Source organism: Oncorhynchus tshawytscha, linkage group LG19 (assembly GCF_018296145.1).
Source record: "Oncorhynchus tshawytscha isolate Ot180627B linkage group LG19, Otsh_v2.0, whole genome shotgun sequence".
NCBI lineage: Eukaryota > Metazoa > Chordata > Actinopteri > Salmoniformes > Salmonidae > Oncorhynchus > Oncorhynchus tshawytscha.
This window is the reverse complement of record NC_056447.1, coordinates 36,477,086-36,499,955: the sequence shown is the minus strand read 5'-3', so window position 1 is coordinate 36,499,955 and position 22,870 is coordinate 36,477,086. Positions and strand designations below refer to the sequence as shown.

General features: G+C 45.1%; 1 protein-coding gene across 1 annotated transcript; it reads right to left on the bottom strand.

Annotated features, from left to right (window-relative positions):
* Positions 1–359: 359 nt before the first annotated feature.
* Positions 360–21,983, bottom strand: LOC112218692 (cilia- and flagella-associated protein 44). The gene is made up of 35 exons (XM_024379719.1): positions 21,907–21,983; positions 21,372–21,518; positions 20,957–21,140; positions 20,673–20,835; positions 20,477–20,579; positions 20,131–20,347; positions 19,821–19,935; positions 19,531–19,695; positions 19,234–19,389; positions 18,994–19,041; positions 18,798–18,897; positions 18,590–18,684; positions 15,965–16,174; positions 15,694–15,804; positions 15,454–15,606; positions 14,916–15,137; positions 14,147–14,289; positions 12,236–12,515; positions 12,056–12,111; positions 11,750–11,912; positions 11,459–11,589; positions 11,162–11,364; positions 10,917–11,082; positions 10,635–10,812; positions 8,934–9,175; positions 8,437–8,650; positions 8,025–8,228; positions 7,756–7,951; positions 7,550–7,663; positions 7,293–7,423; positions 6,875–6,991; positions 6,387–6,588; positions 6,049–6,209; positions 5,813–5,947; positions 360–830 (listed from the first exon to the last, which is right to left on the bottom strand). Exons 1-35 carry the CDS (start codon positions 21,953–21,955, stop codon positions 555–557), a joined length of 5,550 nt encoding a protein of 1,849 aa, XP_024235487.1. The 5' UTR covers positions 21,956–21,983; the 3' UTR covers positions 360–554.
* Positions 21,984–22,870: the final 887 nt, after the last annotated feature.

Sequence of the window (22,870 nt, the reverse complement as noted above, 5' to 3'; positions counted from 1 at the left end):
CCTAACCGTTTCCTAACATTATCCTCATTCACCTAACCTGCTATGTTAATTTACATAACCTGCTGCTTTAGTTCTCCTAACCTGCCACGTTAGTTATCCTAACTTGCTGTGGCGAAAAATCATCAGTATCACCACACCGGTACTTCGATAAGGTTCAAATTGCATTGGAAAACTAATTGTCATCGTCTGAGTAGAGACAAATCCTCAGTTCTATGTGCAAGTTGGTTGAAATCTTCAACATAATAGAATAGATCATTTTTTGTCCATTGGTGGGAACGGAAATGTGTCTTCTGCCCTCCCCAACACTCCCAGAGCAGAATGGCATAAGGAGCTATATACCACAAAAGAAGACCATTAAGTCAATCAAATCTAACAAGTTTATTCTCTGAAAGATCTTGTTTACAGCTAGGTATAAGTATGTGTGTGTGAGGAAGAGGGGGGAGCAGTGTGGGACAGGTGAGCAAAAATACAGTATGAGAAGTATTAATGTTAATGTATGAATGTGTTATCTTTGTATAATGTGTGTGAGTATTATCAATGTGAGTGTTTAGGCTCTATTCCACCCCCTGGCTGCTGTTGGATGGATGCCCCCCTCCCAGTTTGAAGTGTCTGTTGAGCCTCTCTGGGTTGGTACGGGTGGAGCGGGATGGGGCTTCGGGCAGGGGGGGCAATGGGGCCTGGCTGGGGGGCAGGATGTGACCCCCCTTTCTGGACAGGATGTTGATCTCCTGGCGGAGGGCGTTTGCCTCCTGAGCTTGACTCTGGACCAGCTGGTACAGCCTCCGCCTCTCGTCCTCCTCAGCATGCCGACGGCCCTGGAACTGGGTACCCTGACACATACACACGGCATGTGACTTTCAAGTTTGGGAAGCACATTTTTACCATACAAAATGCACCTTTTATAATATAGCATTCCATGTATCATTGCATTTCAAATCAAATCAAATGTATTTATATCGCCCTTCCTACATCAGCTGATATCTCAAAGTGCTGTACAGAAACCCAGCCTAAAATCCCAAACAGCAAGCAATGCAGGTTTAGAAGCATGGTGGCTAGGAAAAACTCCCTAGAAAGGCCAAAACCTAGGCAGAAACCTAGAGAGGAACCAGGCTATGTGGGGTGGCCAGTCCTCTTCTGGCTGTGCCGGGTGGAGATTATACAGTGCCTTGCGAAAGTATTCGGCCCCCTTGAACTTTGCGACCTTTTGCCACATTTCAGGCTTCAAACATAAAGATATAAAACTGTATTTTTTTGTGAAGAATCAACAACAAGTGGGACACAATCATGAAGTGGAACGACATTTATTGGATATTTCAAACTTTTTTAACAAATCAAAAACGGAAAAATTGGGCGTGCAAAATTATTCAGCCCCTTTACTTTCAGTGCAGCAAACTCTCTCCAGAAGTTCAGTGAGGATCTCTGAATGATCCAATGTTGACCTAAATGACTAATGATGATAAATACAATCCACCTGTGTCTAATCAAGTCTCCGTATAAATGCACCTGCACTGTGATAGTCTCAGAGGTCCGTTAAAAGCGCAGAGAGCATCATGAAGAACAAGGAACACACCAGGCAGGTCCGAGATACTGTTGTGAAGAAGTTTAAAGCCGGATTTGGATACAAAAAGATTTCCCAAGCTTTAAACATCCCAAGGAGCACTGTGCAAGCAATAATATTGAAATGGAAGGAGTATCAGACCACTGCAAATCTACCAAGACCTGGCTGTCCCTCTAAACTTTCAGCTCATACAAGGAGAAGACTGATCAGAGATGCAGCCAAGAGGCCCATGATCACTCTGGATGAACTGCAGAGATCTACAGCTGAGGTGGGAGACTCTGTCCATAGGACAACAATCAGTCGTATATTGCACAAATCTGGCCTTTATGGAAGAGTGGCAAGAAGAAAGCCATTTCTTAAAGATATCCATAAAAAGTGTTGTTTAAAGTTTGCCACAAGCCACCTGGGGGAGACAACAAACATGTGGAAGAAGGTGCTCTGGTCAGATGAAACCAAAATTGAACTTTTTGGCAACAATGCAAAACGTTATGTTTGGCGTAAAAGCAACACAGCTCATCAACTTGAACACACCATCCCCACTGTCAAACATGGTGGTGGCAGCATCATGGTTTGGGCCTGCTTTTCTTCAGCAGGGACAGGGAAGATGGTTAAAATTGATGGGAAGATGGATGGAGCCAAATACAGGACCATTCTGGAAGAAAACCTGATGGAGTCTGCAAAAGACCTGAGACTGGGACGGAGATTTGTCTTCCAACAAGACAATGATCCAAAACATAACGCAACATCTACAATGGAATGGTTCAAAAATAAACATATCCAGGTGTTAGAATGGCCAAGTCAAAGTCCAGACCTGAATCCAATCGAGAATCTGTGGAAAGAACTGAAAACTGCTGTTCACAAATGCTCTCCATCCAACCTCACTGAGCTCGAGCTGTTTGGCAAGGAGGAATGGGAAAAAATTTCAGTCTTTCGATGTGCAAAACTGATAGAGACATACCTCAAGCGACTTACAGCTGTAATCGCAGCAAAAGGTGGCGCTACAAAGTATTAACTTAAGGGGGCTGAATAATTTTGCACGCCCAATTTTTCAGTTTTTGATTTGTTAAAAAAGTTTGAAATATCCAATAAATGTCGTTCCACTTCATGATTGTGTCCCACTTGTTGTTGATTCTTCACAAAAAAATACAGTTTTATATCTTTATGTTTGAAGCCTGAAATGTGGCAAAAGGTCGCAAAGTTCAAGGGGGCCGAATACTTTCGCAAGGCACTGTAACAGAACATGGCCAAGATGTTCAAATGTTCATAAATGACCAGCGTGGTCCAATGATAATAAGGCAGAACAGTTGAAACTGGAGCAGCAGCACAGCCAGGTGGACTGGGGACAGCAAGGAGTCATCATGTCAGGTAGTCCTGAGGCATGGTCTTAGGGCTCAGGTCCTCCGAGAGAGAGAATTCGAGAGAGCACACTTAAATTCACACAGGACACCGAATAGGACAGGAGAAGTACTCCAGATATAACAAACTGACCCTAGCCCCCCGACACAAACTACTGCAGCATAAATACTGGAGGCTGAGACAGGAGGGGTCAGGAGACACTGTGGCCCCATCTGAGGACACCCCCGGACAGGGCCAAACAGGAAGGATAGACAGGAAGGACATTTGCAGATTTATGTAATATAGCCCACGATTCCGAATGTGATGACTAGATTGGATAGTCATAATTTTGGCTAATAATGTAATGCAATCACTGTTCTAAAAAAAATACAGTTCAATGCATGGCTGAGTGCATACTGGCGTAGAGCAGGGATCATCAACTAAATTCAGCTGCAGGCCGATTTAAAAAAACAATTGATTGAGCAGACTGATGGTCAGGGGGCAGGAACATAATTACAAATAAGTTGTCGACTGCAAATTGAACGCAAGAGGCCCAAATAGATATACTATTTGACTAAAACATAATACTTTCAAACCTTGCTTAGATCTGTATATGATCACATACAGTATATCTATTATGCGTGGGAATACTTTGGAACAGATTTCCAAAATTAAAACCACTTGGACTGATTTGCTGTTGTTTTTACAGTCCTTTATGTCCAACAATAAAATCATAAAATGGTATAGGAGCCTATTTTGGCAATTTAATTCAATTTACTTTAGGGGAATCTTAGCTATATGCACCGTCTATGCACAGAAGGTCACACACACACACGTACACACACACACGCTGTTATTTACTCCACATAAACATGTCATATCATGCATACACACTATCATGTAAGCACTTTTTTTTTTTACCACCTTTTTCTCCCCAATTTCATGGTATCCAATTGGTAGTTACAGTCTTGCTCATCGCTACAACTCCCGTACAGACTCGGGAGAGGCGAAGGTCGAGAGTCATGCGTCCTCCAAAACACGACCCAACCAAGCCGCACTGCTTCATGACACAATACCCGCTTAACCCGGAAGCCAGCCACGCCAATGTGTCGGAGGAAACACCGAACACCTGGCGACCGTGTCAGCATGCACTGCGCCCGGCCCACCACAGGAGTCGCTAGTGCGTGATGGGACAAGGACATCCCTACTAGAGGTCGACCGATTAATTGGAATGGCCGATTAATTAGGGCCGCTTTAAAATTTTCATAACAACCGGAAATCGGTATTTTTGGGCGCCGATTTCCGATTATTATTATTTTTTAAATATTTTTTTTTATACCTTTTATTTAACTAGGCAAGTCAGTTACAAACACATTCTTATGTTCAATGACTGCCTAGGAACTGTGGGTTAACTGCCTTGTTCCGGGGCAGAACGACAGATTTTCACCTTGTTAGCTCAGGGGTTCCAATCTTGCAACCGCACAGTTAACTAGTCCAACGCTCTAACCATTGCACTCCACGAGTAGCCTGCCTGTTACACAAATGCAGTAGAAGCCAAGGTAAATTGCTAGCTAGCATTAAACTTATCTTATAAAAAACAATCAATCATAATCACTAGTTATAACTACTAATCTAGTTTAGCAGGCAATATTAACCAGGTGAAATTGTCATTTCTCTTGCGTTCATTGCACGCAGAGTCAGGGTATATGCAACAGTTTGGGCTGCCTGGCTAATTGCTAACTAATTTGCCAGAATTTTGCGTATTTATGACATACATTGAAGGTTGTGCAATGTAACAAGAATATTTAGACTTATGGATGCCACCTGTTAGATAAAATACAGAACGGTTCCGTATTTCACTGAAATAATAAACGTTTTGTTTTCGAAATGATAGTTTCCAGATTCGATCATATTAATGACCAAAGGCTCATATTTTTGTGTGTTATTATGTTATAATTAAGTCTGATTTGATAGAGTAGTCTGCAGCAGGCCTGTAATCATTCATTCAAACAGCACTTTCGTGCGTTTTGCCAGCAGCTCTTCGAAAGCACAGCGCTGTTTATGACTTCAAGCCTATCAGCCTAATGGCTGGTGTAACCAATGTGAAATGGCTAGCTAGTTAGCTGGGTGTGCGCTAATACTGTTTCAAACGTCACTCGCTCTGAGACTTGGAGTAGTTATTCCCTTTGCGCTGCAAGGGCCGCGGCTTTTGTGGAGCGATGGATAACGATGCTTCGAGAGTGGCTGTTGTCAATGTGTTCCTGGTTCGAGCCCAGAGGAGAGGAGGGGGACGGACGCTATACTGTTACACTGGCAATACTATAGTGCCTATAAGAACATCTAATAGTCAAAGGTATATGAAATACAAATGGTATAGAGAGAAATAGTCCTATAAATACTATATTAACTACAACCTAAAACCTCTTGCCTTGGAATATTGAAGTCTCATGTTAAAAGGAACCACCAACTTTCATATGTTCTCAGCAAGGAACTTTAAACGTTAGCTTTTTTACATGGCACATATTACTTTCTTCTCCAACACTTTGTTTTTGCATTATTTAAACCAAATTGAACATGTTTCATTATTTATTTGAGGCTAAATTGATTTTATTGATGTTTTATAAGTGTTAATTCAGTATTGTTGTAATTGTCATTATTTAAAAAAAAAATCATAATCGGTCGACCTCTAATCCCTACTGTCCAAACCCTCCCCTAACCCGGACGACGCTGGGCCAATTGTGAGCCGCCCCATGGGTCTCCCGGGCGCGGCCAGCTGCGACAGAGCCTGGACTCTAACCAGGATCTCTAGTGGCACAGCTAGCAACTGCGATGCAGTGCCTTAGACCACTGCGCCACTCGGGAGCCATAAAAGCACTTTCACAAATGATGAAAAACCACACTCTTTGAAACACACAGTACCATCCTGCTCTGCCTGGTGTTGAGTTTGTCCTCCATTTCTTTCTTCTGGCTCAGCAGGCTGTTCATACTGAGGAGACGCTCGGTGTGATGCCTTGTCACCTCTGTCACCGCATGACGGGCCTCTGTCACTTTCACCTGACACACACACACACACACACGTATCATAAACAAAACACCTTTGTGTGTGTGTGTGTATCATAAACAAACACCTTACTCACACATACACACTGCCATACCTCCCACTGTCTGACCTCCTGTGTGTAAGCGGCCTCTCGGACTCTGCTATCCTGTCTCATCTCCTCCAGGTTTCTGTTGCCAGACAGAGTCTGTAAGGCTTCCAGGTCCACTAGCTTCCCAAACTTCATCAGCATCAGCTGCTCACAGCGCGCCTCCAGACCTACACACACACACACACACACACACACACACACACACACACACACAGTTTACTGTAAACATGGCATGTCTACGACGCACTGGAAGCAATCGTGATCTGCAGTATCTTATTTTGAACTGGAGGATCGGTTTTTCACATTTTCTCCACAGTTTTGTGCCCCTAGTCCCCTCAGCCTACTCTGTATCTTGGCCTCCATGTCCTTGCGGTCGTGAATGAGCTGGACGTGCTGCTGCCTGGCCTGTCTGTAGAGGTCTCTCTGTTCACTCTTCTCCACCTGCAGTTCTTTAATCCTCTCCTGTAGTCCTCCCAATGCCACTGTGTTCAGCACCAGTGCTGGGGCCAGGCTGCACGGTACCACCCCATTGCTCACAAACTCTATCTGGTACACAGAGGGAGAAATAATTTGTTTTGGTTTTTTTGAATATGGGTTGTTGACTTAGTTTTGTTACTTATATTGACCACTAATAACTAAAGGCATGATGACATGTGATGATGTACGAGTGAACAAGGACAGTCACGTTTCTTACAAACGTGTTCCCTCAAATCCTCTCCTCCCTTCTCTTTGACGTTTTGAGGAGGCGAGGAAAGGACAGGGGGAAAGGATGCCAGGAATTGAGGCAAGACAATTGAGAGACCCAGAAAGAGAGAGAGACTTCTCTCCTCACCTGGTGCAGTCTGAGGGGAACCACCACATCCAGCTCATTGAGCTTCTGTTGTTTCTCTCTGTTGAACAGCTCCAGGTCTCCCTCTGCTGCTTTCAGACTGCCATGAACCACTTTTTCCTACATCACACAATCACAATACAGACTGGATGAAGATTAAATGAATGTCAAGAAAGACAGAAAAGAAGACAGAAATACACTAAGGTGGTGTTGAGAACTAGCATGATGAGTGGTCAACAAGAAAAGCTTTGGGAGTGGAGGATGAGATGAAAAAACAGGAGTGAAGTAGACAAAGGGGGAACAGTGGATAATGACAAGATGGAGTGGTTAACTGGGAAACGGAATGTATGGAGATAAAGAGAGGAGAAATAGAGAGAAGAAATGGAAGTAGAAGATCGGAAAGGGGTCAGAAAATGTGTACCTTCTTGACGAGGGAGTCACACTCCTTCCTCAGGTTGTCTGCAGTCTTCCTCTCCTCCACCAGCAGCTCCTCGAGGTCCAGACGACGCTCACGGAGCTGCACCGTGTTCTCAAACAGCTCTGAGTTACAGTCTGGGGGAACACACACAAAGACATACAGACAGGTAGATAAAGACAGAGTGCATATCTGTGGCTAAATCATGGAGTACAATGTGGTGTATAACTGAGAATACTGTAAGGTGAATTGTAGCGACTGACTTGGGGGGCAGACGCTGTCATCCAGAGGACCACCGCTCTCTGAGCCACTGTCATCCTCATCCTCATCCCAGTCAGACTCTTCATCAGAATCTTCATCACTGTCCTCCTGCTCCTCTGGTAGAAAACAACAGGATGAGCTGGGCTGATCAACCATACACTAAACACTCACGCACACAATCACACTTTCAGATGGGTCCAGGACTAACCGTCATCTCCAGCCTTTTCTTTCTTCTTGACGCGTTTGATCTTCTTCTTGAAGACCCTGGTGAGGAAGTCAGCAAACTTGTTGTTCTCCCCTAGAGAGGCCTGGAAGGTGGCAGCTATGGCCCTCTCTCTCTCCTGGAGCTTGGAGATGTCCCTCCGCTTCAGCTCCAGTGCCTGCTTACACTCCTCCAACTTAGACTGAGGAGAGAAATGGGATGATGGTAATATGGAATACAGAGACACACACACCCCTTCCTTCCCACCTAGGTACCCTGAGGTCTTCCTCTTCTTCCACGCAGGCATTTAGTCTCTCCTGCAAGGAGTTCTCTCTCTTCTCAAACTCTTTGAGCAGCAGCAGCTCCTGGAACAGGGTGACATGGCGCAGGTCAGCCAGCTTCATCTGGATGTCTAGCCACAGCTTCTCATGACGCAGCAGGCACAGCTCTGCATCAAACTGCCACATTGACGACGACATCTGAGAGGAGAGGAAGGGAAGGGAGGGAGGGAGGAGGAGAAATAAGGGAGGGAGGGAGAGAAATAAGGGAGGGGTGGGGGGAGAGAAATAAAGAAGAGGGGAAGAATGAGTTGGCTTGGTTTCAGTTGACAATTTGATGCCAGAGCCTGGATGTTGCATTGAGGGCCTTTGCATCCCACCTGGAAAGTAAACTATTTGAAAGGCTGACCTGTTCCAGCAGGGATTCCTCTTCATACAGCAGCCTGATCTCCTCTACCTCCCTCATCTCCTCCTCCAGCTCGGTCACCCCAGATTCCTCCACCTCCCTCTCTCTCCTATCTGCAGGTGTATGGCAGGGGGTCTCCTCCTGTTTTTCTATCTCTGCCTCCAGCTGTTCCAGCAGAGTCTGCCCCCCCTCTAGTTCCTGGCCACGAGTACAGGCCCTGTGTGTAGGATTGGCATAATAATCATTATCGCTGAATTATTAGGGGGGAGGCAGGCCATGTTTAATGTGATAGTCGTTAGTTACAGTATGTTTCTATAATATTTAATTTTAAAATCACTCATTTTAAATATTTAGTTTTTTGGCGACAAAAATCTGTTGGATCAGACTGACTTTTAGACTTAGGAACGTGATAACTGTTTTTAATCAATGATCTGTAATTGATGAGTTATTATGAACCTACAGTAAGTTCTGCTCCGGTCCCAGTCCCAGGCCCGACCTACCTCTGAGCCCTCAGGGCCCCGTAGCGCTGCAGGGTGGTGCGGGTGTAGCGTAGCTTCGTCTCAGGGGTCTCCTCGGGCAGCAGGGAGGGCAGGGTGGGGGCAGGGCTGCAGAAATGAGGCGCTAGGCGCTCCTGGACAGCCTGTAGCTGCTGGGCCTGGGAGCGCAGGCGTGACACGAGGCTCACCTTAGTGTCCCTTAAGGCCATTATGCGACTGTTCATCTGCGTCTTCCTCTCATGGATCTGACAGACACAGAGGGACAAACATACAGTGGGGCAAAAAAGTATTTAGTCAGCAAGTTCTCCCACTTAAAAAGATGAGAGAGGCCTGTAATTTTCATCATAGGTACACTTCAACTATGACAGACAAAATGAGAAAAAAAATCCAGAAAATCACATTGTAGGATTTTTTATGAATTTATTTGTAAATTATGGTGGAAAATAAACTTTTGTTATTGACCAAATACTTATCTCAATACTTTGTTATATACCCCCAATGACAGGTCAAACGTTTTCTGTAAGTCTTCACAAGGTTTTCACACACTGTTGCTGGTATTTTGGCCCATTCCTCCATGCAGATCCCCTCTAGAGCAGTGATGTTTTGGGGCTGTTGCTGGGCAACACGGACTTTCAACTCCCTCCAAAGATTTTCTATGTGGTTGAGATCTGGAGACTGGCTAGGCCACTCCAGGACCTTGAAATGCTTCTTACGAAGCCACTCCTTCGTTGCCCGGGCGGTGTGTTTGGGATCATTGTCATGCTGAAAGACCCAGCCACGTTTCATCTTCAATGCCCTTGCTGATGGAAGGAGGTTTTCACTCAAAATCTCACGATACATGGCCCCATTCATTCTTTCCTTTACACTGATCAGTCGTCCTGGTCCCTTTGCAGAAAAACAGCCCCAAAGCATGATGTTTCCACCCCCATGCTTCACAGTAGGTATGGTGTTCTTTGGATGCAACTCAGCATTCCTTGTCCTCCAAACACGACGAGTTGAGTTTTTACCAAAAAGTTATATTTTGGTTTCATCTGACCATATGACATTCTCCCCATCTTCTTCTGGATCATCCAAATGCTCTCTAGCAAATTTCAGACGGGCCTGGACATGTATTGGCTTAAGCAGGGGGACACGTCTGGCACTGTAGGATTTGAGTCCCTGGCGGCGTAGTGTGTTACTGATGGTAGGCTTTGTTACTTTGGTCCCAGCTCTCTGCAGGTCATTCACTAGGTCCCCCTGTGTGGTTCTGGGTTTTTTGCTCACCGTTCTTGTGATAATTTTGACCCCACGGGGTGAGATCTTGCGTGGAGCCCCAGATCGAGGGAGATTATCAGTGGTCTTGTATGTCTTCCATTTCCTAATAATTGCTCCCACAGTTGATTTCTTCAAACCAAGCTGCTTACCTATTGCAGAATCAGTCTTCCCAGCCTGGTGCAGGTCTACAATTTTGTTTCTGGTGTCCTTTGACAGCTCTTTGGTCTTGGCCATAGTGGAGTTTGGAGTGTGTTTGAGGTTGTTGACAGGTGTCTTTTATACTGATAACAAGTTCAAACGGGTGCCATTAATACAGGTAACGAGTGGAGGACATATAGTTTGAGTGGGGGTCAGGTACAGAGGTCGCCAGGTCTATTAGTGTATTACATATAGTAGTACATTTGGTTTTGAATGGTAAAGATTGAGAGAGTGTGAGACGTAACCTAGTACCTTCTCCTCTAAGTGGACCAGCTGAGCTCTCTTCTTCTCTGCGTTCATCCTCAGGTGTTCTGGGACCGTAAAGTCTTTGGCAGTCTTCAGCTTGAAGTCACCCATGTTCTCCGTAGCCAATCGGATGGCTCGCACATCTTCCGGATCCTCACAGTTCTCATTGGGCTTTGTGGCATACCTAAGCAGTCACATGGAGATACAGTCATGTAGGGAAGAGTGAGGACAGAAATTCTGAAACGGAGACGAGAAATTTCAACAGAGGCCATATGATAACAGACTCACAGTTCAGCCCACTCTTTCCTCCTCTTCTCTATCTTAACCCGGGCCCGCTCTGCCTTCTCCGTAGCCTTGCGGAGTTTCTCTGCCTGGCGGCCAGCCAGCTTGCTGCCCCCTGGACGCACCACATGGGGCGCCATAACAGCCTCCTCACCCAGGTCCTCCTGGTCCGCTGGCCAGGGACACACACATTATGATATGGTAGGTAAAACACACACACACACATTCTCTCTCTCTCCCCGCTCTCCTACCTGTGATGTTGGAACTGTCTTTGCCGGCCTCGGCTTTGTTCCTCCAACGTTCCTGCCCCACTGTCCCCGGGCCCCCCACCCTTCCCCTCTGTTTCAGCTCGTGGAACCTCTGGGACAGTGCCAGCAGACGATAGGTGGAGATCCTGTGGTCACTCTGGAACGCTACCACAGTAACTGTGTCCGACTCAAGAGAATCCCAGAACCTGGAAGAGCCAGAGGGCAAATCTGATACGTCAACCCATTCCCTAAGTGCACTACCAGATGAAAGTGCAGATTGAGTGGTTGCTGGTTAAGTACCTCTCCTGTAGTTTCTGGAGTCCGATGCGGTGGCGTTCCTCCTCCCAGGCCAGCTCCTTCCTGGCCTCTCTCACCCTCTGGGCCGTCATCCTCTCAGTCTCCTCACGGAACCGCCGGTCCAGCTCCAACTCCTACACATACACACTAGATTCTCTTGGGCCGTGACCAGAAACATGCTACAATTTATTAGGTTTATCACAGAAACATTCAAATGCTTTTTGGTTGGTTATGATACTAAACACTTCGGGACGAAGGGGTGGATTTAGGGTGTATGGGTTTGTGAGTGTGTACCGTGCGGTGCAAGCGGACGTGTTCGGGCAGACCCTGGTTCTTCTCCAGTAGCTGTTTGAACTGGTTCTGCAGCTCAGCCAGCATCTTACGTCTCTCCACCTTCCTCATCTCAGCCTCCCGACGCATACGGTCCATTTCCAACTTCTGCTTAGCCGTCTCAATGCTACAGAGAGGGAAGTGGGGGAGGGAGAGAAATAGAGGGGAAGAAAGAGAGGGATGTGTGACAGAGGGGTAGCGAGCGAGGGGCTGGTTTGCTTTTAGCCAGGTGTGCATTTGTATGAGTTTGTCTCTAGGTTTCTTCCTCACCTGTACGCCAACGGGTCTTCGATATCCTGGGCCACACCCTCCATTTCAACGCCGATCTGTTTCACCAACAACACACACAGGCAACCACAGAACTAGCACTCACTTATGTGTTATTCATGAGGTTATTGTCCCACTCGTTTCCTCCATCCCTCTATTCTACCCTCCCTTCCCCCCACTGACCCGTGGTGAGGGGACTTTGGCCTTGCTGCACTGCAGGACTTTAAGCAGGTCCTCCTGGGGCAGTAGGCTGAAGGAGAAGATGTTGCCGTCCTCCCCTGTCGTCAGGACAAATTGGTCGTCAAAGCTACAGCGCAGCTGGCGCAGCTGTCCATACTGGTTGTCATGGACGCTGAGGGCCCAGAAGGCCTGCATGGATGTGAGGTGGAAGTCAGGTGGCTGCAGAGGGTACGCCCGGACACTGCCTGACTGCATGCCACACAGCAACAGCTGCCTGCTGGAGCTGGGACAGAGAGAGACCACAACAACCTGTCAACATATACAGTCGTATGAAAAAGTTTGGACACCCCTCTGAGGCTGCATAATAATTTACTCTGTCGTCACAGAAAATGATCACAGTGGCATGCCATTCATTTTCTAATAAAAGCTGAGTACTGGGGTATTGTCCAGACAAAGATTTTTAGCGTAGCAATATTAAGTTGTATGAAATGAAATCAGATGTGAAAAATAGACTATGCAAAAATGTGGGCACCCTTGTCATTCTGTTGATTTGAATACCTGTAACTACTTAGCACTGATTAATTGGAACACACAATTGGTTTGGTGAGCTCATTAAGCCTTGAACTTCATAGACAAGTGCATCCAATCATGAGAAAAGATATTTAAGGTGGCCAATTGCAAGTTGTTGTTCTCTTTGACTCTCCTCTGAAGAGAGGCAACATCGGGGCCTCAAAACAACTCTCAAATTACCTGAAAACAAAGATTGTTCAACATTATGGTTTAGAGGAAGGCTACAAAAAGCTATCGCTGAGATTTAAGCTGTCAGTGTCCACTGTGAGGAACATAGTGAGGAAATAGAAGACCACAGGCACAGTTCTTGTTAAGGCCAGAAGTGGCAGGCCAAGTAAAATATCGGAGAGGCGAAGGATGGTGAGAACGGTCAAAAACAGCCCACAGACCACCTCCAAAGACCTACAACATCATCTTGCTGCAGATGGTGTCACTGTGCATCGTTCAACAATTCAGCGCACTTTGCACAAGGAGAAGCTGTATGGGAGAGTGATATGGAAGAAGCCTTTTCTGCACACGCCACAAACAGAGTCGCTGGAGGTATGCAAACACACATTTTGACAAGCCAGCTTCATTTTGGAATAAGGTGCTGTGGACTGATGAAACAAAGATTGAGTTATTTGGTCATAACAAGGGACGTTATGCATGGCGGAAAAAGAACACAGCATTCCAAGAAAAACACTTGCTACCCACAGTAAAATTTGGTGGGGGTTCCATCATGCTGTGGGGCTGTGTGGCCAGTGCCGGTACTGGGAATCTTGTTAAAGTTGAGGGTCGCATGGATTCCACTCAATAAGCAGATTCTTGGGAATAATGTTGACGAATCAGTCACAAAGTTGAAGTTGCGCCGGGGCTGGATATTTCAACAAGACAACGACCCAAAACACTGCTCAAAATCTTGTAAGGAGGAATGGTCCAAAATACCTTCATCCAGAATCCAGACACTCATTAGAGACTATGGGAAGCGTCTAGAGGCTGTTATTTTAGCAAAAGGAGGCTCTACTAAATATTGATGTGATTTTTCTATTGGGGTGCCCAAATTTATGCACCCGTCTAATTTTGTTTTGATGCACATTGCACAGTTTCTGTTAATCCAATAAACCTCATTTCACTACTGAAATATTACTTTGTCCATCAGTTATTTGATAGAACAAAATGAAATTGCTGATCCAAACACCCAATTATATATGAATGGAAATTGTCAGGGGTGCCCAAACTTTTTCATACGACTGTACACACATTAACAGAACATCTACAAACCTCTGCAGTTACAACATTACAGAACACAATACAGACACACTGATACAGAAAATGTTTTCAGCCATCCGTTGTGTAGTCCCTTACCTGAAGGTGATGGTGCAGATGGGGTCCTCGTCTGTATTCTGGACAGGCAGGAAGGTGAACGGCTCATCCCTGCGCTGTAACAGGTCCTCACCCTGCTGCTCTGAAAACTTACAGTGGTACAGGAACCCCGAATCATAGCCTCCCTGAGAGAGATATGGAGAGAGAGAGCCTGGTTTTCACCCCGCTCCTCCGCACACTCCACCGGCTTCCAGTCGAAGAGTCATCCACGACAAGACGTGGTACTTGCCTACGGAGCTGCAAGAGGACTTGCCCCTCCCTACCTTCAGGCTATGCTCAAACCCTACACCCTGACCTGAGTACTCCACTCTACCACCACTGGTCTCTTGGCCCTCCCACCCCTACGGGAGGGCAGCTCCCACTCAAAGCTCTTCTCTGATCTGGCACGCCAATGGTGGAACCAGCTTCCCCCTAAAGCTATGACAGCAGAGTCCCTACCCATCTTCCGAAAACATCTGAAACCCTACCTCTTCAAAGAGTATCTTAAATAATCCCACAGAACCCCTCCTCACCCCCACAAAAATAAATAATGACCTTTTGTGAACTAACACTCGCACTTGACTTTTTCCCTCCCTTCTAGCACTGACTTTGCTACTTTATTGAGTAAAAATGTATTTACTATGACTGAGATATGTGGTTGTCCCACCTAGCTGTAAGTCACTCTGGATAAGAGCATCTGCTAAATGACTAAAATGTAAATGTGCAATGTAGAGAGAGCAAGAGATGGCCCTGTTAATGTGTGTGTATGTACCATGGAGAGCCAGAAGGCCCCAGGAAGAGAGTAGAAGCCACAGCAGAGGGGGCTGGGGGGGTCAGGGGTGTAAAGAGGGGGCAGCTCTTCCTCCTCCTCTACCTCCTGCAGCTCCTCCTCAGTGGGCTCAAGGCCCTCCTCCTTGGCTTTCTTCAGCTGTGCTTCTCTCTCCTTCTGCTTCTTCTCCTTCAGAGCCTGCCTGCGCGCAATCTCCTCCTCCCGCTGAAATACACACGCTCACAGTTACACACCCATGCCAGAGTTGAACCAAAAGAGCTGTCCACAAAGCAGATAACAGACAGATATAATGTGAGCGTGCTTATGTATGTTTCCTACTAAGTATGATGTGTATGTTTATGTGTAAACTGTGTTTTTTACCTAGACAGCTTTTATGTGATGTGTATGTTTTATTGATTCTATGGAACCCATGACTCCTTGGAAAACAGTGGCAAGTGTTACTGAGTGAACTATCCAGGATAAATAAATCAAATTAAAATGTGTTAACAGTACAGTTGTTCCCAGACAGTGAGGGCCAGACCTTGATGTGTGACTTGATGCTGCTGAAGGTGAAGTTTCTTGTGGGGAGGCCAGAGATGTGGTAGGTGGTGCCGTGGTTCTGGGCCTCTGGGTCTGGAGACTGGACCTCCACTACATGACCGCTCCTACACAGGACCAGCAGGGTGTTTTTGCCCTGAACACACACACACAGGAGGGTTCTAACTAAACTCACGTGCCATTGTCTTGCATACATTTGTCACTGATCTGGGATCAGACTTACATGTGACTGGGGGGACCACTCCAGACCCTGTACAGGTCCTGGTACTGTGACAAACCCAATGGGGTCATACCTGTCCCCCACAGTGAAGAAGAACACAGTGCAGTCCATACTCTAAAGAGGGAAAGAGAGAAGGAGGGATGGTGGAGGGGAGAGGATTATTGATATTTGTTATTATTCCAATTCAGTTTGTTTTAGGTCTACAAGGGGAGTGTCTATAGAAATTAGCTAATGATTGATTTCACATTGGCCAACATTCTGCGGCCTTCCCTACCCCAGTAGCTAGGATCTCGCCGTTACGTTCATATGCAATGGCCGTCACAGCTGCATTGTGGGGTTTGAAGGCCTGTTTGAGACGGAGCTCGGCATCTCCATAGCGACTGCGCCCAGCAACCACTCGTAAACTCTGGGGGTTGTAGAGCTCCAGCAGACGGACCACCCCGTCCTCAAAGCCCACCACCACCAGCCCTCCACTAGGGTTCACCTACACACACAGGCAAGGGCCACACAGAACAATCTCAACACACGGTACAGTACACATATAAGCAAAGCAAGTTGAGACCTAGTTGAAGAACACAAGGCACTGCATGAATGATTATGTTACCATATACAGTGCATTCGGAAAGTATTCTGACCCCTTGACCTTATTCACAGCCTTATTCTAAAATGTATTAAATTGTTTTTACCCTCATCAATCTACACACAATACCCTATAATGACAAAGCAAAAACAGGTTTTTAGAGATTTTTGCAAATGCATTAAAAATTTAAAATAAACAGAAATATCACATTTACATAAGTATTCAGACCTTTAACTCAGTACTTTGTTGAAGCACGTTTGGAAGCGATTACAGCCTCGAGTCTTCTTGGGTATAACGCTACAAGCTTGGCACACCTGTTTTTGGGGAGTTTCTCCCATTGTACTCTGCAGACCCTCTCAAGCTCTGTCAGGTTGGATGGGGAGTGTTGATGCACAGGGAAAGATGAATTTTGCGCCGTTCATCTTTCCCTCGATCCTGACTAGTCTCCCTGTACCTGCCGCTGCTTCACCGTAGGGATGGTGCCAGCTTTCCTCCAGACGTGACGCTTGGCATTCAGGCTAAAGAGTTCAATCTTGGTTTCATCAGACCAAAGAATCTTGTTTCTCGTTGGTCTGAGAGTCCTTTAGGTGCCTTTTGGCAAACTCCAAGCAGGCAGTCATGTGCCTTTTACTGAGGGGCTTCCGAGCTCAATTTTGAGCTCAATTTTGAATCTCATAGCAAAGTGTCTGAATACTTACAGTTGAAGTCAGAAGTTTACATACACCTTAGCCAAATACATTTAAACTCAGTTTTTCACAATTCCTGACATTTAATCCGAGTAAAAATTCCGTCTTAGGTCAGTTAGGATCACTACTTTATTTTAAGGATGTGACGTGTCAGAAAAGTAGTAGAGAGAAGGATTTATTTCAGCTCTTATTTATTTCATCACACTCCCAGTGGGTCAGAAGTTTACATACACTCAATTAGTATTTGGTAGCATTGCCTTTAAAATGTTTAACTTGGGTCAAACGTTTCAGGTATCCTTCCACAAGCTTCCCACAATAAGTTGGATGAATTTTGGCCCATTCCTCCTGACAGAGCTGTTGAACTGAGTCAGGTTTTGTAGGCCTCCTTGCTCGCACACGCTTTTGCAGTTCTGCCCACACATTTTCTTTAGGATTGAGGTCAGAACTTTGTGATGGCCACTCAACATGAAGCTAACACCCCGTGCTTCAAGGTTGGGACGATGTTCTTCGGCTTGCAAGCCTCCCCCTTTTTCCTCCAAACATAACGATGGTCATTATGGCCAAACAGTTCTATTTTTGTTTCATCAGACCAGAGGACATTTCTCCAAAAAGGATGATCTTTGTCCCCATGTGCAGTTGCAAAGCGTAGTCTGGCTTTTTTATGGTGGTTTAGGAGCAGTGGCTTCTTCCTTGCTGAGCAGACTTTCAGGTTATGTCGATATAGGACTTGTTTTACTGTGGATATTGATACTTTTGTTTCCTCCAGCATCTTCACAAGGTCCTTTGCTGTTGTTCTGGGATTGATTTGCACTTTTTGCACCAAAGTACATTCATCTCTAAGAGACAAAACACATCTCCTTCCTGAGAGGTATGATGGCTGCGTGATCCCATGGTGTTTATACTGGTGTAGTGTTGTTTGTACAGATGAACGTGGTACCTTCAGGCATTTGGAAATTGCTCCCAAGGATGAACCAGACTTGTAGAGGTGTACAATTTTTTTTTCTGAAGTCTTGGTTGATTTCTTTTGATTTTCCCATGATGTCAAGCAAAGAGGCACTGCGTTTGAAGGTAGGCCTTAAAATACATCCACAGGTACACATCCAATTGACTCAAATTATGTCAATTAGCCTATCAGAAGCTTCTAAAGCCATGAAATTATTTTCTGGAATTTTCCAATATGTTTAAAGGCACAGTCAACTTTGTGCATGTAAACTTCTGACCCACTGGAATTGTGATACAGTGAATTATAAATTAAATAATCTGTCTGTAAACAATTGTTGGAAAATTACTTGTGTCATGCACAAAGTAGATGTCCTAACCGACTTGCCAAAACTATAGTTTGTTAACAAAACGTTTGTGGAGTGGTTGAAAAATTAGTTTTAATGACTCCAACCTAAGTGTATGTAAACTTCCGACTTCAACTGTATGTAAATAAGGTATGTTTTTAATTTTTAATAAAAGTGCAAAAACGTTTAAACTGTTCGCTTTGTCATTTCTGGGTATTGTGTGTAGATTGAGGGAAAATAAAGATTTTATCCATTTTAGAATAAGGCTGTAACGTAACAAAATGTGGAAAAATTAAAGGGTTCTGAATATTTTCCGAATGCACTGTAGTCAAGTCTCACATACATACCAGGCGTGGCGCCCAGGTCAGTGTTGTTCCACCTTGTTTGTAGCGGCTGGTTGTTAGTTCTTTCTTTGCAAGGAAGTCAAAAATCCTGACTGAGCCTGAGAAAGAGAGGAAGAAAGAGTGTGTATTTGGAACATATCGACACAAAAATCATGCGTTTCTATAATCTGTGCGGTGTGTGTAGTAGTGTACAGTGATAGGCCACTCTCACGGTCTAAAGTGGTGGTGGCCATCAGATGGCTAGTGCTGGACACATCCATTCCCTGGATCACTCCAGCATGGAAGGAGAACAGACACTCTGGGTCCTGGGTCTGTACACACAATATAATGGAGTAATTTAATACAAGACCCAATACACACAGTCCCACATACACACTCAAACACTGTGCTGATGGAAAGAAACTCACAATGTTGGAAAATGAAAGATCCAGTTTCCAGATGCCTCCATTGGAATCCTGGAAAGAGATACATTTGACACGTTATTTAATAAGAAATTATCTTGTTTCTGAGGGAATCCCAAACTTAAACTCATTAACATAACACTACACAGATTCCCATACAGCCCATGGTAACCACCTATGATGGTTGTAAAGCTTTAGGCTAAGTGTTGTTGTATGACCCTTGGCCCTTGACCCCTGCCCTCTGACCTGGGCGAACCAGATGAAGGAGTCTGGCAGGCAGCTTTTGACCATGGAGGACAGGCTGACGTTGCGTCCAATCACCATCTCGTTCATGGGCTCAATCTCAAACAGACCGCTATCATCGTTACAGTCTGCTGTGTCAATGCTCTCAAAGTCCCAGCCCTGCACAGTGTGGAGAAAGATATTACACAGCGAGCAATCAACAAAACTGGCCCCAGATCAGTTGTTCAGGCCTGCTTTTTAGGGTTAGCAGAGACCACTTAGACTGAGGCTGAGAGGACTGTATAGTATCTGAAAGGTTACCCTAATGGCTCCATCGGAGCCGATGGTCATGAGCTCCCCCTCGTCCAAAGCAAACTGCTGGATGGTGCCAGCGTGGCACGTCCTGCCCCCCTTACGGCATATCTCTACCTTGATCAGGCCCCCGTCCCACAGCAGCATGTTTCCCCACTCAGACCCCGACACTACCTGGCACCCGGACAGCGGGGATGTGATCAGGACAACATAGAACAAGAGAATATTGCTTTTGGTTTGTGTCAATTTCAATGATGTATGAATAGCAGGAATTTAATGTAAAAGAGCAGTGGACAGACCTTCCCATCAGGCAGCTCCACATAACCCTCGATATCCGTCAGGGCAGTCTTCCCAAACCTTCCCAGAAGCCCTTGCAGTTTGAGACCAGTAAAAGTGCTGGCCATTTTCCAAAACCTGGAAGAATGATTGATGAGAGATCAACTCACATGGTGAATGACACTGTACACATAATACACCATTTTTGTATTTGTTGTCAATATTTCATGATGAAATCTGTTTTCTCTCCGCCCAACTTTCTATAAAGTACTTAGTAACAAATGTATAAAAGTGGTAGTACAAATACATTTTGCTCGATTGATTGCTACTAACTTGATGTGTCCAGATCCGGAGGTGGTGAGTTGCCCAGGATTGTCAGGTGAAAAGGTGACCCTGTAGACGTCCTGTGAGAAGGCCTTGCAGCGCAGCATCACCTGTTCATGTCTCCATTCCCACAGGGTCAGCATGTAGTCCGGAGCACTACCCACACTGGCCAGCAGGGTGCCCTCATGGTTAAAGTCCACAAAGCTGTAAGCCTGCCCGGTCCCACCTAACGGATAGGGATTCAAACCAAATGTCTTGATCATTAATAATATTCTTTATACATAGTTTTTTTAAATTAATTTTCAACACCACAAAGGGTGTGAGTGCCTGTGTGCATGTGATAAAGTTCCCATACCTCTGAGAATGCGGTAGGGTCGTAGTGAGGGATACTCATAGATGACGATGTTGGGCTGGTCTCCCTTCTCTGCCACAGCAAAATACCTATTACTGGGGTGGGCCTGCAGAGAAACACAGTTACCGATGGGGTTATATAGGGTGAATTAAGGTTATCCAGAGCCAGTGTTTCTGTGTGTGTGTGTGTGTGTGTGTACCATGATGGTGCCGATGCCTCCCCCACTGCAGGAGCGGAGGTAGCGTTGCTCCTTGGTCCGAACATCCAGGAATATGAGCTGGTTTCCAGCCACAAAGGCCAGTGTTCGCTCATCCAGCAGTTGCAGGTTAGCCCTGCGCCCACAGTCATACCCAAAAGAGTGCCTGGAAGAATGTTAATTAAGGTGCAACGCAATACACAAACATAATACCATGAACATAACTGGGTTGTGAAGACTTCTACGCACAAACTCTGGCACATGGCATACACAGTGTTAAAAGATACGTAAGGTGCAGTAGGTTCTCTGGGATCTCCGAGTCTGCAGTGATGACTGGTCTGGAGTACAGCTCGTCATAGTTGTAGTACATGTCCTCAGAGAGTTTCTTCATCCCCATTCGCTCCTCCTCTTCCTCCACAGCATCACTACTCCCACCTGGCTGCTGCTGCACCTGCTCAGAGGCTGCAGGAGCTGAAAAGACAAACTGCTGTCAAACATCAGGTCATGGCCGAGAAGTAGGCACGCCATACTGAAACATTTTGCAGTGGGGGAAAAAAAAGGGTGTTCTTATTGTACAAGTTCCGGTAGTTACCTCCCTGTTTCTAAACGGTCTCTATCTACTGAACACGACCCAGCTCTCTTATGAGGGAGCTACCTATGTGTGGACTCTAGACAGAAAGGTCATAAAGAGAGCAGGACTACCCTGAGCTTTGTCTTGTGAAGGGTCCTCTGCTTGTGTATGTGCTTCCTGTGCACCTGCTGATTGGGAAGTTGTGTTGTTCTCTGGAGGTGGCTGAACATTTGAGCTTTCCGTTTCCCCAGAAGCTTTTTGCTTTCCTGTGGGGTCACCTGTCATAAGTACAAGATCAGGAAGATTAAGTGCATCAAAAAAGGCAAATAGGACTTGTAAAACACTTCCAAGAAGAGGCTTAAGTTTATTGATAGTTTACAGACCAAATGTCTTATGTTGACAGGAGTCTTATTTCTATTGACAGTGTGTAACATATAATGCAAATATGCATACTTCATTTAAATGAATGAGCTACAATATTTGAAAATCACCCTAACGTAGACAGCAGCTAGCAAACAAGCTAGCTAGCTAGAATTGCTCATTCCTTGTGTCAGGGTCAGAGCAGGGTAAATAACTAAATATCTCTTTGATTGTACCTATTAATTTAAATATTAATTTACCGTAGTCAAAATGTATAATTAGTTGAGCTGTGAACTTATAGATTACCTTGAAAATTGTCTTCAGCTGGTTGTTTTTCAGAAGAGTCCATCTTCATTTGTAGTTGACTCGTTGCTGGGCAACCCAGGTAGAGGGACTTTGTAATCGCAAAGCATGTTGGTTAATGTAGTCACCCACTCCGACTGAAGCTTTGGGACACGTTCAGGTATGAGGTTAACTCAGAATATATTAATAAATAAAACAGATAGTCTTACATAAAATGTAGACATGTGTTTTTGTTAGTGCCAGCCTATATTAACTGAGTGAGTAGACTACAATCAGTGGTTCACATTCACAACCTTTTTTAAAAATTGTACCACTAATCACATTTTGTCCTTTCCAGGCATACCCCTGAAGTACCCCCTCAATTGCATTTTTACCAGTAACCCTATAGTCTCATGAGTATTCTCAAGTAACCCCTGTGGATAAGGCCAAGTACCCACAGGGGTCCGACTACCCCTGGACTACATTGATCTGTTAATATGAGCATCCATGGACCATCATATCATATTTATATTAAAATGTGTGTGTGGAAATTGTGTCAAATAAGTCAGCTATAAAGCCATTCCAATGCCATACTAATGGCTTTTATTTTTTAAAGATCACATTTTACAGTAATGAAGTCATAAAAGAGGAAGTGTTTTGATTAATAAGTAGTATTAGGCTTACACATTTGACAGGACTATCGATACAATGAGAGAAAATAACAGACAATAATGAACAAAAAGTAAAATAAAGTGCCATGTCTATAAAACAAAAACTTATTAACTTAAAAGTTCAATGCAGCTGTTTTTATCTCAATATCAAATTATTTCTGTGTAACAATTAAGTAACTTTTACTGTGATTGGAAAGGGGGATACCTAGTCAGTTGTACAACTGAAATGTGTGTGGGGGGCTACCTTAATCTACATCCACATCTGACGCCTGGGGAACAGTGGGTTAACTGCCTTGCTCAGGAGTAGAACTCTTTCT

Excerpts from the sequence above, each read along its gene's own strand:
- LOC112218692 (XM_024379719.1), bottom strand. The coding sequence starts at position 21,955 with ATGAAGATGGACTCTTCTGAAAAACAACCAGCTGAAGACAATTTTCAA. Across the intron at positions 15,805-15,964 it reads GCGAGATCCTAGCTACTGGG|AGTATGGACTGCACTGTGTT; the intron begins GTAGGGAAGGCC and ends TTCCCTCTTTAG. Across the intron at positions 11,590-11,749 it reads ACGTCCGCTTGCACCGCACG|GAGTTGGAGCTGGACCGGCG; the intron begins GTACACACTCAC and ends GTGTATGTGTAG.